At 38.1% G+C, this 17,243-nt stretch overlaps 1 protein-coding gene across 1 annotated transcript in view; it reads left to right on the forward strand.

The window, feature by feature from the left end:
- The window catches only part of MAP3K5 (mitogen-activated protein kinase kinase kinase 5), a 189,932-nt gene that overhangs the window by 72,727 nt on the left and 99,962 nt on the right, over positions 1 to 17,243 (forward strand). The window contains exons 4-7 of the mRNA XM_021693127.2: positions 853 to 1,046; positions 1,816 to 1,984; positions 3,137 to 3,243; positions 6,315 to 6,485. Coding sequence (XP_021548802.1) covers positions 853 to 1,046; positions 1,816 to 1,984; positions 3,137 to 3,243; positions 6,315 to 6,485 — 641 coding nt within the window. The remainder of the gene's footprint in view (positions 1 to 852; positions 1,047 to 1,815; positions 1,985 to 3,136; positions 3,244 to 6,314; positions 6,486 to 17,243) is intronic.

Below are 17,243 nucleotides of genomic sequence, written 5' to 3' on the forward strand. Positions count from 1 at the left end.
AGTTTTACCATGTATGTTCACTAACTAGAATTTAAATAAAAACTTGAAATCAGAAAGAAAAAGAAAGATCACTTTGACAGCTGGGTAGAGAATAGATTGGGGGGTGGGAGTGGAAGCAGGGAAACCAACTGAAGGCCAGTGACGGTGGCTTAGCCTGGATATGTTGGTGGCCTCATCTTCCACGCGGGCAGAGAAGGTGGAGGGAAATGGACAAATAAGAGATTTATTTTGGAGGTAGAACAGACCGGATTTCGATAGGATATAGGTGGTGAAGGAAATGGGAGCCTCAAGGAGAACTTCTGGGTCTCTAGTTTTAGTAACTAGAAGGCTAATGGAGCCATGACCATGACAGAGCAGCCTGGAGGGAGCAGCTTTGTTTCGGCATCACTCACAGCAGAGCCTGTCAGGTGCGGAGCTCTTAAACGTTAGCTCTTATTCTTGTCATGTATTTATGCTGTGTCTCTGTGATTAAATTTTAAATTCCCTGAAGGCTGAAGGCTGTGTTTTTAAAACTACTCTATTTTTCCTGCAGCATACATATATCATAATGCCTTAGCCATGAGAGATGATGAATAAATATTTAATTGACTAATAGAAGCTATGCCATACTGGGATTTTTTGGGTTTTGTTTTTTTGCATCATCTGTAAGTCCTAATTATTTGCAATAAGCAATTAAAGAAATTGGAGGAAATTTCCACTTTCATAGGTCATAAATAAGAAATGAGGTTTTTCTATTTAGCTTCACATTCAGGATGACTATTTAAAATGACTCCATGCACTAGGACTTGGGATTTCGTTCGTGTGGAGTCTCCAGGCCAGCTCACCCCCTCCCGGTGCCTCCTCTTTCCACAGATGTGCACTGGGAACTACACATTTGTCCCTTACATGATCACTCCACATAACAAGGTCTACTGCTGTGATAGCAGCTTCATGAAGGGGTTGACAGAGCTCATGCAACCGAACTTCGAGCTGCTTCTTGGACCCATTTGCTTACCTCTTGTGGATCGTTTCATTCAACTTCTGAAGGTGGCACAAGCAAGTTCTAGGTAAAGTTGAATAATGCCATTTGATGATGATAATGGAGTGCTGTTCTACATCCTTTATTTGTGCATCTTATCGGATGTTTCTTAGATATAGCACACAGCCAAGAACCAGAAAAATAAAAGTATGATATCTTCTAAGTAGATAAAAGAGATGCCACATAGTTCACTGTATTCACAAGAGAACAACTTGAGATCAGAAAGGGGGCAAAAGAAGACTGCTAACTACATTATAGTAATGGTAGGGATAAAAAATATATATATTCAAAGTACAAAAATAGTGTCAGAATAAATATCCACAGACTTTTACTGTAAGAGCAAGAATTTTGCCAAAATTGCTGATGGCATGATTATATTTGAGTTAAGAAAAACCATTTATGGTAATGTGATGATGCTGAGTCAGAAAATGAAGGCTATATTTTGTTCAAATCAGAGGCATCCCTGATTTATTTGGAACAATTTCTACTCGAAACAGTAAAATGAAAAATAAAGTTTTGGCGTTTCAAGTGATACATGGTAGGTTCTTGGAAAATTCATTAAGATGCAGGATCTTTACCTAAGTCTGTCTAAAGCAAAGCAGAGTGTTAAACATATATATATATATATAGGACTCCCAAATTTCTTAATAATGCAAGATCTATGCGGTGTTCATTCTAGGCATCCTGTGAACTGAAAGTTACAAATGCTGCAAATGTCATTTGTTTCCTTATACAATCATTGCTTTTCTTTGAAATCCTTTCTAGTATTAACTCTTTGAAATGTGTTTTCTCACCAGCCAGTATTTCCGGGAATCTATACTCAATGATATCAGGAAAGCTCGAAATTTATACACTGGTAAAGAATTGGCAGCTGAATTGGCAAGAATTCGGCAACGAGTAGATAATATTGAAGTCTTGACAGCAGATATTGTCATAAACCTCTTACTTTCCTACAGAGATATCCAGGTGAGAAGATGCTTAAAGGAAACTCTTCATCATGTAGCATGTTGAAGGAATAAGGGAGAGTTAGCATCAAATTTCAGTTAGCTGAGAGGTCATTCATGCCACTACATGTAATTTTTTTAATTGACTTTTCTAAGCTCTTCATCCTGAGAATCTATGATGAATGAAAAAGACTCCTATGAGTTAGCCATCCGTGATCGTGTAATGAAGTACTTGTATGGTAAAGGTCTGACTTTTTCCTCCAGAAGAACAAAAAGAAAAATCTGTGTGTATAGCTAACCTGGGGACAATCTCTTCTATTTTGTTAGCCTCAGACACACCTGTCAGCCAATAAATGAAAGCTGTGTTGTGGCAACTAGCAGAAATGGGGCGGGGGGGACTGCTTTCTGAACAAAGCTCTTACTCCTTGGAATTCCATTGCTTGAAATTGATAGTGCTAGATCTGACTAGCCAGGAGCAAGAAATATGCAACTGATTAATTATAAAAATAACTTTTTAAAACACACCAATATGCCATTTAATTTTATTGACATGTCTTAAATTTTCTAAAATAAGGTAAACAGAATGAAATCCTCTCTGAGTTGGAGATTTGCTATTAGATTTTTATATAGTAAAATCTAAATGACTTCTAGTTTTTTATTCCCAGCCTTTCAGGCCCAAGTAAAGCTTCATGAGAACAACAGAAATTGACATACATGTAGAGGTATGGTACTTCAGATCCCAAGACTAGGGGAGCTTGAAATGACATCATCTTATTACTTATAACAGAAATTCAGTCATTTGCTCCATGGCCTTGATATTTTGAAAATCATTTCTTTGAAAGTAATTGATAGGACACTGTATGCCAGGAATCTGGCTCCATGGAGAAGTAAACCACCCATAGTTAGACAATAGAGTATTATCATGCTAGATGGTGAACTGTTTGGGGGTCATTTGTGGTGACTCTATATTTTAAGGTTTTTATCTATATAATCCAAATTTCTTATTTAAGAAAAAACAATTTCTTTTTGGTTTTAGATTCTTGAAAGTATTCCATGGATCCTACTTCTGTTTTTAACACCCTTCTCGGATTCAAATATCTGGTTGTCAGAAGTCATCTCATTGTCAGAACTTTCTCCTAGTAGTTTAATTCTGTGTTATTCTCTTGTTTGAAAGGACTACGATTCTATTGTGAAGCTGGTAGAGACGTTAGAAAAGCTGCCAACCTTTGATTTGGCTTCCCATCACCATGTGAAGTTTCATTATGCATTTGCACTGAATAGGTAAGAAGGAAAATTTCCGTCCACAGTATGCTAACATACTATTTTGTAACCTGCATTTTCTTCCTAGGGTATTTTTTTGCCATAGCATTGAAGCCACTCCCTATTAGAATGTAATATTAAGATTTCTACTTCAACCACATAAAATAAAGGAAGCATATACATTGGTTTTTTTATTTTTTTGTCAGTAAAAAAAAAGCCCTTACAGTTTGTATATTTAAATTCTCTTTCGTTTTGTTTTGTTTTAATTTATTTTTTATTACGTTATGTTAGTCACCATACAGTACATCATTAGTTTTTGATGTAATGTTCAATGATTCATTATTTGCATATAACACCAAGTGCTTATTACAACACGTGCTCTCCTTAATACCCATCACCCGGCTACCCCATCCCCCCCATCCCCCTCCCCTCTGAAACCCTCAGTTTGTCTCCAGGAGTCCATAGTCTCTCATGGTTTGTCATCCTCTCTGATTTCAGTTTTCCCTTCCTTCCCCTAATGTCCTCCATGTTATTCCTTAAATTCTTAAAGTTCTTTTTTTCTCTGAGTTTGTTTTTACTATTTATACTTGTTTAGAATTTTTTTAAATTGCACAAATATGATGTTATTTTTAGGCAAATATGCTCAACCCCAAGTGGTTATTTACTTAAAAATTTACAAATTAGGGGGTCGCCTGGGTGGCTCAGTTCGTTGTGTCCGATTCTTGGTTTTGGCTGGGGTCATGATCTCGGGGTCATGGGATCAAGCCCTGCATCAGGCTCTGTGCTGAGCGCAGAGTCTGCTTAAGACTCCCTCTCCTTCTCTCCCTCTGCCCCTTCCCCCCGCCACTCTCTCTCTCTCTGTCTCCTATAAATAAATAAATCTTTTTAAAAAATTTACTAAGTAGGGTAAGGGTAATTATGTCTAGATGAACATATTCCTGGTAACCAGAGAATATTTTCATTTTCACTGCTCTGAACATATCTAATTATAATCAGAACTCCACTGGGCACATTTTAGGGCATGTATCCATGAATCTGCTAAGACCCGATTGAAGGCTGCTACTTCCAGTCCTGCCTCTGGGCCTTCTGTCTACATCATGGCACATACCTCAGTGCCACATCTTACCCAGAGTCACCACAGGCACCAGCCATGCTCTGGCCACAGAGAGGCCCAAAGCACTGAGCTGTCCAAAGCTTGTTAGTTGTGCTGCTCTCTTCCATGGTGGGAGTTGAATATATATGTAGTTACTACAACTGAAGAGAATGAGTAAAAGAGAAAGGGAGAGACATCATGTCTCTGGGCCACATGCTGTGTGTCACTTAAGGCTTGATTATTTTACAGATGAGGAAGCCAAAGCTTGGAGACATTGAATACCTTTTCTTCAAGGCCCATAGTTAGCAAGTCATAAAACTGAGGCTCAAACCCAGATCTGTTGGATACTGATGTCTGTGCTCTTCATCACTAGGTTCTCCTGCCTCTGTCTGCAAAGAAAAAAGTCAGCATGCTATTCAACCAGAGATTGTTTCTTCCCTTCTTTATCCACCCAAACTGTAGGACTTGCTAACTGTATCAATAAGTGTAGAATGAAAGTATGTTCCATTTCTGCATTTATTAAACATCTTTTTCTTTAGATTTGACAGAGTGAGATGAGACCTCCAGAGATTACCAGCTCCAACTGGCTCTCAAATAAATCTTTCTTGAAAGATGGAATGGAATATGTTCTTTTTTGAAATGAAAACTGAAAGTCTATAGAGCCGCTTATATTTTTCTTTGTGTTTTGTCTTTACCTTTCCTAAAATACAGTATGATGAATTGATAAGCATATTTGTATGAAGGGTTATTATAAACTCAAGGTACTTAGGACAAAGTGCAAAAAGGAATTTCGTAGGCAGATATATTTAAAGTCATAGAGGAGAAGAGAAATAACTTTTTGTAGCAGCTTTATTGAAATATAATTCATATATCACACAATTCACCCATTTAAGATATACAGTTTAATGGTTTTTAGTATAGTAACAGAATTGTATGACCATCAACACAATAAATATAACATTTTCATCTCCCTAAAAGGAAACCCATTAGCAGTCATTTTCCCTTCCCCACCCCCCAAATCTCCCAGACCTAGGCAACCACTAATCTACTTTTGGTCTCTAGATTTGCCTATTCTGGACATTTCATATAAATGGAATCATATTATATGTAATCTTTTGTGACTGGTTTCTTTCACTTAGCATAATGTTCTTAAGATTGAAGAAATAATTTTTAAGAGAATTTTTTTAAAGATTTTATTTATTTATTCATCAGAGAGTGAGAGAGAGAGAGAGGGAGTACAGGTGAGCAAGCACAAGCAGGGGGAGCAGCAGGCAGAGGGAGAAGCAGGCTCCCTGCTGAGCAAGGAGCCCGATGCGGGGCTCAATCCCAGGATCCTGGGATCATGACCTGAGCTGAAGGCAGATGCTTAACCGACTGAGCCACCCAGGTGTCCCTTTAAGAGAATTTTTATCTGGTTTTGACAATGATCTACACATACTTGCTATTTTAAAATGATCTACATAAAGTATCTTCCTTAGATCATCAACTGGTCACAGGTGGACTTTAGGCAACTCTTGGGTTAAAGTTGGTTTGTTGGTATTGTCTGTGACTAAGTCTGTACAGTGTTTGGAGCAAAAGCCATTGAAACCTAAAGTCAGGGTTTGGTCCTTGTCTGGATTAGTCAACTGCCCCATTTAAGGCCGCAGACTGCATTCCTGATCCTACTCCATGCCCTTGAACCTATGAACCGTGAAAGTATGGACTATGAAATTAGAAGGACTGTATAGATGGGTAAATGCAAATCTATCACCGTCATCAGGAAAGCAGCTCAGAAGTGATCCTTGTTAGACCCAGTAGACGTGCGATAGATTGAAAAGACAAAGAGGCTTAGGACAGAGCTTTACAGGGGACTCTCAAAATCTTATGGTTGTCTTTATCCTGCCAAACTACACTAATGTGTAATGTCAATATATCAAGTAGAGTTTTAAAAAGATAATTGGCCTACATTGCTTCTATAATCTATCTTGAAACAATGATATTTTTTCTCCTCCAACCTTAGGAGAAATCTCCCTGGAGATAGAGAAAAAGCTCTTGATGTTATGATCCCGCTGGTGCAAAGTGAAGGGCAGGTTGCTTCAGATATGTATTGCCTAGTTGGTCGAATCTACAAAGACATGTTTTTGGACTCTAATTTCCTGGACACTGAGAGTAGAGACCATGGAGCTTCTTGGTAAGTATATCAGATAAGACACTTACTTGATAAATCCATGACATGAAAAAAATGGTTTGCAAATGGGAGTGTTAAAGTATTGTTATCCTTTAGATTGTGTATTACGAAATAAATCTTAGAATTTATAGCTTCAGTAAACAATTTTGATGAAATTCATTTGATACGGCAGAGTAAATTGGGGTAAGTTGGATGAAAAGATAATTCGAGAAAGTAACATTTTAAAAGATATTTTAAAATATATAGAATATAGTAACAAAAATATTTTGTGGAGAATTTATAAAAATTCATAGACATGAAAGAATACTAGAATGTATGAAAAAGTATACCAAATTTGTGGATGAGAAGACTTACTATTTTAAAGATGTTAATTCTCACCAACAGGGCTTTCATGTGACTTGACAAATTGATTCTAAAATTTATTTGAAAAAAACAAAGGGCCAAGAAAAGGCAAAGCAATCTTGGAGAACAAAGTGGAACGACTTGCTCTCCCAGATAACAAGACCTACTATAAAGATGTAATAATTAAGGTATTACAGTATGCGTGTAGGTATAGACAAACACTGGAACAGAAGAGAGAGACTGGAACAGAAGAGAGAGCCTGGAACAGATTGAGATATTTATGAGACTAGATTTATGACAGTGCACTTCATGAATCAGAGTGGAAAGGGTAGACTCTTCAGGAATGGGACTGGGAAAATTTGTTCATCTGCTCGTAAAAATAAAATGAAATTGGATTTCTGCTTTAAGCCATGCCCAAGAAATGAAATCCAAGTGAATTAAAAACCAAAATATTTTTTAAATACCTTAGAAAAAAATTTTTAGAATAAAATATACAAGCTGACCTTGGGATAGGAAAGAATTTCTTAGACAAGGCTTAAAAATACCATGAATCATAGAAAGAAAAGATTAGGAAATGAGAGCACATCGAGATTTGCTTCTGTTCGTCAAGGTTCTGCCTTTTGGAAATGGCAGAGTGGGTTCTCTTGCACAGCTACTCCTGCCAATTGTAATAATTATACACTTTGGAAAAACACTTAAGAAGGAAAACGGTTTGGAAGCATTGGCGAGTGACTAAAAGTAGTCAGAAACTGGAGAGGTTTTGATTCTTAGATGAAGGGTACCACACCGGATAAGAGATCCACATTTAAATGGGTTTTCCCTCAGGGGGCATTCCCTGATCAGCAGGGCCACAGGACAGATAGAACTCCAGAAGAAAACCAGAGTTTTGTTTTTTTTTTTTAAAGATTTTATTTATTTGAGACAGAATGAGAGAGAGAGAGAGCACGTGAGAGGGGGGAGGGTCAGAGGGAGAAGCAGGCTCCCTGCCGAGCAGGAAGCCCGATGCGGGACTCGATCCAGGGACTCGATCCAGGGACTCCAGGATCATGACCTGAGCCGAAGGCAGTCGCTTAACCAACTGAGCCACCCAGGCGCCCGAAAACCAGAGTCTTAATGGTCAGAGGGGTCAGTGTGAGGCTGCCAGAGTGCCTGGAAATTGAGTGCGATACCCCCTACATAAAGGAGCCACAGAGAGAGAGCCTCAAAATCTGTGTATAAACTCTTGTTCAATTCTCAGCTAACCCCTGACATGTGTGAGTTTTACCCTAGGAGCCCAGGTGGAAAATAGTAGCCAGAAATCTTAAGAGAGCTGAACAGAAATTTCAGCAGCTGCCCAGTGTAGGAGAGACAGACTTTGGAATTTGAACCTGAAGTTAGAGGGGCTTCATGAGCAATCCGAGTTTTCCACTGAAACTCCAGAAGGGCCACAGCGTAGGAATAAAAAACTACATCCCAGGACTAAAGAAGTACACTAAAAATTCAGAGCAAATCCGATACAGAGCCATCCTAATAAAACCTAAAGCCAAGTCCCCACATGATCAAGGTAAACCACCAACAGTTTATTTGCCTGTTAGAATAAGACTGAATACTCATAAGAGGAGTATAACAGAATCCAAACTCTACAACATATCATCTAAAGTGTCTAATACACCGTTAGAAACTACTAGATTTATTAAAAAAATAGTTAAGTGTGACAATATCAATTGTTGGCAAAGTTGTTAGAGGAAAGGGAGCCTCTCCTGGTTGTGGTAGAAATTTTTATGACCACTTGAAGATTTTGGTATTATCAAGGAAGGTTGACAGCTAGCCTGTCCTATATCCAGCATATCTACTCCTACTTATATACTCTAGAGAAAGTCTTCTGTTATTATTAATTATGTTATGTTAGTCACCATACAGTAGAGAAATTCTTGAAGTTCCTCTGTATAAAACTTTTGACATGCAAAAAAAAAAAATCTTTAAAAAAAGTTGAGCAAAATCAGCAAATGGCAGAAAGATACATGGAGTACAGTATCATTTATGGAAACTTTAAAAAACAATCATACACACCTAGTAATGGTATGGATGCATGAATGCACACCATAAATTCTCAATTCAGTATAATGGTTACCAATGGGGATGAAGGAGTAGAAGAGAGTGATTCACATGCAGCTGCAAGACTGTTTAAAACATTGCATTTCTTAAGCTGAGTGGTGGGTATGTGGGAGTGTTGCTTATATTATTTTTCTGTCTTTCTTAATATTCCTAAACTATTCCCTAATTTAAAATATATACATTAAAGGAGGTTGGCTTACCTCAGGAGTTCCTCAGTGATAGCCATAAAATCTTTTAAGCTGTGAAACAGAAATCTTAACTTTGCAAAATCTTATATCATTTTAGCAGTTGAACCAGGGACTGAAATTGGGATAATGGGTTATAACCAGGAAGGAAAACCTGGGGACAGTAATTTCCTGGATCCTCATGGAAAACTTTGGTTTGGACTTTTAAATTTGTATTGTAAATTTTTAGTGTGAGCCAGAGAGTTTTACAGTTTCCCTTAACTAAGTTTTTTTTTTTTTTCTGCTGTTACAAAAGAGGAATATAGCTATGCAGCCTTTGAATTACCAGAAGATTTACACTTTAAGAAAATTCTTAGTTGGGGGCGCCTGGGTGGCTCAGTCGTTAAGCATCTGCCTTCGGCTCAGGTCATGATCCCAGGGTCCTGGGATCGAGCCCCGCATCGGGCTCCCTGCTCCGTGGGAAGCCTGCTTCCCCCTCTCCCACTCCCCCTGCTTGTGTTCCGTCTCTCATTGTGTCTCTCTCTGTCAAATAAATAAATAAAATCTTAAAAAAAAAAATTCTTAGTTGTAGGAGAATTAGAATCTGATACTTGGAAACATTGTGCCAGTATAAATGCTTTGATATGGTAGTGATAATGAAATGCCTAGGTAATCTTCACAAGCCTAAGTTTCATGGTCAGTGAATTAAAATGGAAAACATCTCCTATGAAGTTAGTGTGCATGATGCACAGGAATAAAATAAAGCATTTCCCTATTTGAAAATCAAACAGTTTAGACTACTGAGAGCTTTCAAGGTCACATAAAGTTCAGTTAAGGAACAGTTTTTTCCAGTGTGTTTTTGTTTTAACTCTCTATACTTCCAGATTCTGGCTTCTTTTTTATGGTTCTCCTTTAGCTGAAGACTATTAACTGTCTCTCAAAAGAGCTTTGTGTTTCAAGGTCTTCAGGTCAAATTGAAGATGTCAGAAATTCTTATGATTTCATTTTAAGCTGTCCATTAATTTTCTAGTAAGAGCAGGGAAGGCTGTTAGAGATCAAAGCCTTTTAACGGTAGGGTCCCTAGGAGTTGATCTTGTGTCACTCACAGACTTATTTGGTATTAAAAGAATGTCACTTTTACTGTAGATTACCTATCCATAACCTGCCATTACTGTCATGTATATTCATACATCCATTTGTCCTAAGGATGGATAAGAAGTCCCCCTCTCCCTTTTTAAGTAGGGTTTTTTTTCATGCCCTCACACTTGTAAAGCTTCTTCGGTATTTCTTAATGTTTTGATCCAGCTCCCACAGTGCTGCAAACACACTCATTCATGTTGGTGTGTTGGCATTGTCCCTAACCTCCCTTTCTGTTCGAGCTGAGAAGTGAAAAGCACATTGTCAAGGTGCTGACACAAGAGGGTGTTCCTGAGGTTATGAGACATCCTGCCAGATTTACCCAAGATTATGTATGTCCTGAGTCATGGGTCCCACAGGGATGTTTCCACTGACTTTGTCTGAGCCGTGTAACTCCCTGAGTTTTCACTTGTCAAATGCTGGTGCGAGGCCAAGGGGAGGGATGTCGTGGCAGGTAGTCAGTCCCTCAGGCCTCTTTCCATGGACATTTCCCATGGCCTGAATCATTTTTTGTTGGCTTGCAGAGACAGTGATGTACTGACCACAGACGGTTTAAGGATTGGAACTTTCACTCAAGAGTATAAGAGCCCCAAGCAGTTGTGATCTCAGTGGCTCATCAAGCTCTTTCTTGCAATTCCCCATTTTAACACCTTTGATGAGTTCAGGGTTCTGCTCCATGTCAAAGGGAGAAAGCGTTGCACTCCTCTGAGCATCGAATCCGGTGCGGGCATTGTGGCAAGGCACCATTTTACGCCTGCGCACATCTGTTTTCTGAGAGCTTTGCCTAGGGGGTCAGAGTACAAAAATAGGAAGTAAGAAAAAAGTTTATGGTTTAGATTTTTTTTTAAGTTTGCAGAATTGTGATACGTTGTTAGAAAAATTCTTTTTTTCTCTTCTGTTAGAACAAACTTTTGTTGTTGAATCTTATCTGGGACAGAGGCTGGGTGGTTCGAATGAATGCATCCTGCTGATTTAAGTATAAAAAAGGACTAGTTCTCTGACATTTACTGTTTTTTATTGTCACTTCCTTCGTTATTTTTGTCCATTGAAGCTCTTGAGGCTGGGTAAAATAATGCTATTTTTTCTGCACTTAAATTTCTATAATCCAACTTAAGGTAGGAAAAAACACCTTTTTGACCTTTACGGAATTAGACTGAGTTTAGCTTTTAGTCATGAAGAGGTTGTCGCTTTTTATGGTAGCGGTTCAACATAAAGTTAAATCTAAGAGAAAACAGTCATGGTGTCGGTCATAGGCTCTGGTTAGAGGATGTTTGGGGCTGCGAGAGGATATCACACGAGATGAGACAGTGACGCTGGGCGGATACTCAGCTTTCAAAGTAGGAAATATTATGACCCCAACGCCTAGACTCACATCCTTAAAAGAGGCCACAGAGTTTGTGAAATGACAGACTTAACTAGAATGGCCCAAGGAAATACTATGGACCGTGACTTGGAGAGCCATGGAAAATTCATTGCGAAGATTATCTCCGCGATTCCTTTGTTAACCTAATCCAACAAAGAAGTAACCATGAAATAGTCATGCTGAATTCACATGCAGAGTGGCTTACTTGGAGCATTTTGTTACGTGCAGTATTTGTTCAATTGGTGGAAATAATTACCAATCCCTTAAACTTCAGAGTCGACACAAGGTTTCTGTGTATGCTGTTAACTGTTGCAGACTTAGAAGCACCTTGTAAAGAAAGCAAGGCTGACCTTTTTTTCCTCCCATTTTTATTTTATTTTTTTTTTTATTTTTTTAAAGATTTTATTTATTTATTTGAGAGAGAGAGAATGAGAGAGAGCACATGAGAGGGGGGAGGGCCAGAGGGAGAAGCAGACTCCCTGCCGAGCAGGGAGCCCGATGCGGGACTCGATCCCGGGACTCCAGGATCATGACCTGAGCCGAAGGCAGTCGCTTAACCAACTGAGCCACCCAGGCGCCCTCCTCCCATTTTTATAAGCAAGGCCATTGAAACTCGAAGAACTTAAGTGAATTTTTTGACATCCGGTTATTAGTAAAAATCTCAAATCCAATTTTTCAGAGTCAGTGTTGTTTTTACTACATCCTAGGCTCTCTTTCCTAGAATTTCCAGGAACAGACCTTTCCGGGAATGTCTGTACTGTTCTGTGGAAGAGGACTTTTGGGAGACTGATATGAGATAAATATTGAGTCAACCCTTGGAGACAGTGTGATCTTAGGCAAGATAACCTTTAGGAAATTCCATTTTCTTACTTAAAAAATAAGAATAATACTTACCTGCAGGAATTAGGAAGCTCTTAGCATCTTATAAGTAGCAGAATACCTTACTCCGATGGGCTTCAACAATAACACAATGAATTGAAGTCCAGAAGTGAGGCTGGGTCTGGAGTAGGTTGAGTCAGCAGCTTAAAAATGTCGGCTGAGTTCTATTCCCTCGTTATTGCTGTTGGTGGCTCTGTCCTCCGGCTGGCTTTCTTAGGGTTGCAAAGTGGCCACGGCCGTTCCAGGCATCAAGCCAACTTAGCTACACCAAGGTCTGGAGAGGAAAGGAGGCCATCTTTTTCTTAGAACTGGGAAAGCAGGCTCATAAAAACCTACCCCAGACTTTCCTTACATTTCTTTACGCTTCTAGTATTCCATCGTCAGCCCAATACTACACAAATCACTGGGAAGGAGGACAGGATTGTTACAACTCCAACTGGCTTAGACTTACTGTTTTTGGAGGAATAAATGCTCTGTTGTGAGAATTAAAAGAAACAACATATGTTAAAGTCCTGGTTTTAGTAGGCATCTAGTGCTATAGCTTTAGTGTAGAATATGTGAAAATAGTTTGTATTTCTTTATATATTGTTATGTTTATCCGTGTTCAACATGGACACTAACTAAATTAAGTTTCCCTTTTCCTAAAATATTCCTAAGGGTTTTCTTTCTCTTCTTTCTGCATCTAGCTGAACATTTAGCTGATGAGGGAAAAATTGCAGAGTCTGTATACTTTTTGCATGGGCCTTATTTAAATTTCACATGCCAGAGCTGTTGTGGGGTCACATGGGATAGGCCGTGCTTGTTTGAAATCATACTTGGTTTTAGACATGATGGTATTCTCATTCTTTTTTTTTTTTTTAAGATTTTATTTATTTGACAGAGAGAGACACAGTGAGAGAGGGAACACAAGCAGGGGGAGTGGGAGAGGGAGAAGCAGGCTTTCCCGCTGAGCAAGGAGCCCGATGCGGGGCTCGATCCCAGGACCCTGGGATCATGACCTGAGCCGAAGGCAGACGCTTAACGACGGAGCCACCCAGGCTCCCCAGTATTCTCATTCTTAAGGGGAGATATGAAGTCATTTTCAGAACTTTGACAGGAGATTAAGTACCTGTACAGTATTAGTGTAAGCATGTCTCCTGTTGTAATGCCAAAAAAGATCCATACCCAGGAAATTGAAAGCATTAAGCCTGTTTTTAGCATTAATATGTTCGTTTTTCCATAGTAACTTGAGAGAGGAGAGATAGCTTTGCCTTATCAAATAATTTTCTTTTACGTCAGTGACAGTGTTATTCAAACAGTAATGTGTGCCTAATAACTACTTAGTCTTTACATTATTAATGGGGTTGGCTTTACTTTGGGAGAGTTATGTAACAAGCCAATCGACATACAAATAGAGACCAATGACTATTTTCCATTTGGCAGATTAGCCTTTTTTTCTTTTTCTTGGCTTCAAGTTATCTTTCTCTGTGTTCTCTCCATTTCCACTACCTTCTGTGCCCCGCCTCCCCCCCCGAGTCTTACATCACCATCATTCCACTGACATCATTTTTGGTCAGTCCTTTATTGTGTCTGTTAGGTGAGTTTCCAAATTTTAGATGATTTTTTTTAGAACTCAAAGCCTGAAGAGTTCGTAGTAACTCAACATGACCCCTAGCTCATATATATCCAGATGTAGATGGTTCCTAAGGGACCAACAGCTCCAGGATGACCTGGAGACCCGGGTAGAACATACAGTGTGCCCACAGTTGCTTTATAAGCAAGCACCCTGGTAAATTGATTGCATGCCTTGACCTTGCTTTAATGTCACACCCAGCAAATGATAGATTGGATGAAGCTCTGTTATGGCCTGACCAAGTTGAAATCCAGGAATGGTAATATTCAGGATGTCCCTGTGGAGGTTCCTAATTGCAGCTAACAAGTACTGAGCACCTAAGGAGGGCAACCAAAGCTTGCTTTATGTAACTCAGTTGTCAAAGGGTTGAGTGAGAAAACTTGATGTTTGCCAAGCATTATGCTGAAAGGAAGGAGAATGTGAAAGAATGGGGTCATTTCACTCACCGAATGAAAGCAATCGTTTCCAAGCCTGGCTGAACATCACAGTTGTTTGTGGAGTTTTTCAACTATGTGGATGGAGAGTTCTTTGCCCCTGGAGATTCTGCTTAGTGAGTCCATGTTGTTGACTAGATTAACCATAATTGATAATATGCTTATTCTCTTTTTAGTAAAGGTTTAGGTTTTCTCCATATTTTGTTGTTACTCCCTTCCTCCTAAATCTTTACTGTTCTTCACATCCTTAAAGATAAAGTTTAAACTCCTGACCCCACTTTTACCTGCCCTTTAGAGCTTTCCCAAATGTGTCTCCTCCCATCTTCCCAGCCTTCTTAGAATATGGGTTTTACATTTTAATTTGCGAGAATTGGCAATTATTGGAAGGGTAAGTTTAGATTGGTCATAAACATGTGAACACAATTCACTTTCAAGAGCAATCAAATAAGTACACATTAAAATCCCAAGCTATGCTTTCTTGTTGTTATCAATTGGCAAAGATGAAAAGAGATGAGAATACTTTATTTTGGCATGAATGCAATGGAAAGGTCTCTCTCCTACACTGCTCTTAGGAAAGTGAATGAATTGGTAAGACCTTTCTGGGAAGCAATTTGACATTATGCATCAAGAGCTTTGAAATAATTCATGTTCTTTAATCCAGTTATGTCCTTTGGAAACTATCCTAAAGAAACAGCAGATATGGAAAGAAAGGTGTGTTTGCAACAATGTTTACTACCTGAATTTTATGGTAACAAAAAATTGGAAGAAATCTAAATGTCCAACATTTGGGGAAAATGTTAAGCGAAGGATAACCTCCCCATGTGATGGAATATCATTCATTCAAAATTGTGGGGATGGGCTTTGGTGGTAAAAATATAGGTACCGTAAAACTTACCATTTTAACTGTTTGAAGAGTATAGTTCAGTAGCATTAAGTACATTCACATTGCTGTGCAACCATCACCACTCTCCACCCACAACACTTCTCATCTTACAAAACTCAAACTCTATACCCATTAGACAACTTCCCATTTTCCCCTCTTCTCAGCCCCTGGCAACCACCATTCTACTCTGTCTCTATGAATCTGACTCCTCTAGGTATTTCATATAGGTGGAATCAAATGGTATTTGTCTTTTTTGCAACTGGCTTGTTTCACTTACCATAATGTTCTCAAGGTCCATCCATGTTGTAACATGTGTCAAAATTTTCTTTTTTAAGGCTGAGTAATACTCTATCTTATGTATACACCATATTCTATTTATCCATTCATCCGTTGATGGACCTCTGTCTTGTTTTCACCTTTTGGGCCATTGTGAATAATGCTGCTATGAACATTGGTGTACAAATATCTGCATTTCCTGCTTTCAGTTCTTTTGGGTATATACCCAGAAGAAACTGGTGGTTTAAAAAAAAAATTTTGATAGTAACATGCGTCATGCTATCCAATCAAAATTTAAAAACAGATTATAAAAATAACATGATTCTCTTTATTTGGAAAAAAAAAAAAGTCAATGAAGAGGAAAAGGACTGGAAGAAGATAGTTAGAATTTGGGGTTATTTTATTTTCTTTCTGACTTCTCTGTTATAATAAGGATCATATACAAATAAGTAGTTTGAAATGAAGAAAGGGTTTTCCCCCCATCTACAAACCAAATTAACAGAGTGATTTGGCACTAGTTTTCTTCTTATACTGTCCTGCTTTGTCTGTGAGTTTTTTTATGAGTGATAATTTAAGAAATACCCCTAGAGATGCAAAGCACCATGAAATTCTAATTTAATTACTTTTATGTCTCCCAGAAAGAATCACAGCTGTTATATCACAAAGCAGGAAAAATGACAGCTAAGTAGAGAGAACTTGACTTGAGCTCAGTTTCTTCTTTGATAGAAGGTAAATGCTCTTTAGCTAGAAATAATCAACTCAAGAATATTTCCTTTATTCTTGACTTTGTTGAACATCTCAGTGCAGATGCAAAAAATGAACTGTCTTTGTTATAAAGACTTCGTCACTCACTTCATAATCAAGTACTTGCCTCTTTTAGAGCTAGCTTGCAATCAGGTGACAAATACAGTTGCTAATAATAAGGCAGCCTTGAACAAAAGTCTATTGCTTTGGAAGCTCGACTAAGAAGTTTGCATCTTTTCAATGTAATAATAAATTGAAGAATAAAGTATTTACTTTTTTCCAGTAAACATTTAGTACTAAAATAGGAAAAAATCAACAGTAGTGGACATAACTTCATACAGTTACTCAAATGTAGTCACTAGAATCCTCTTAAGATGTGAATATCTGGTTTCATCCTTAAGATTTCTTTATTTCATGAAGTCATCTTTAATTTAGCTTACTCACCTCTAGCCATTTTATTTCTTTATCTTTATAGATAGTTTTACACTAATAATCAGTTTATAGATTTCTTTATGTAAGGACTAATGTTCCCATTCATTTATCCTCTTGCTAGTTAAATGGTGAAGTTTTCAACAACATAAAACTTCTTTGGGACATTTTATGGGCATGTTCAGCAGTATTGCCATATCAGTCTTTTAAAAATATTAGTCTCTAATAAGATCAATCAAATATATTTTGTGACAAACACCATTCTTTCCAAGAATATATCAATACCTCTTTCTGTTGTATATAGAATATGAACTTTATCCTTGATATAAAAGCAGTTCCTCCTGCTTTTATTTCTCATAATTTTTCCTGTTTCACCCAACTCCCTTTTACTAAAAAAACAAAAA

This window comes from Neomonachus schauinslandi, chromosome 8 (genome assembly GCF_002201575.2).
Source record: "Neomonachus schauinslandi chromosome 8, ASM220157v2, whole genome shotgun sequence".
Taxonomy (NCBI): Eukaryota; Metazoa; Chordata; class Mammalia; order Carnivora; family Phocidae; genus Neomonachus; species Neomonachus schauinslandi.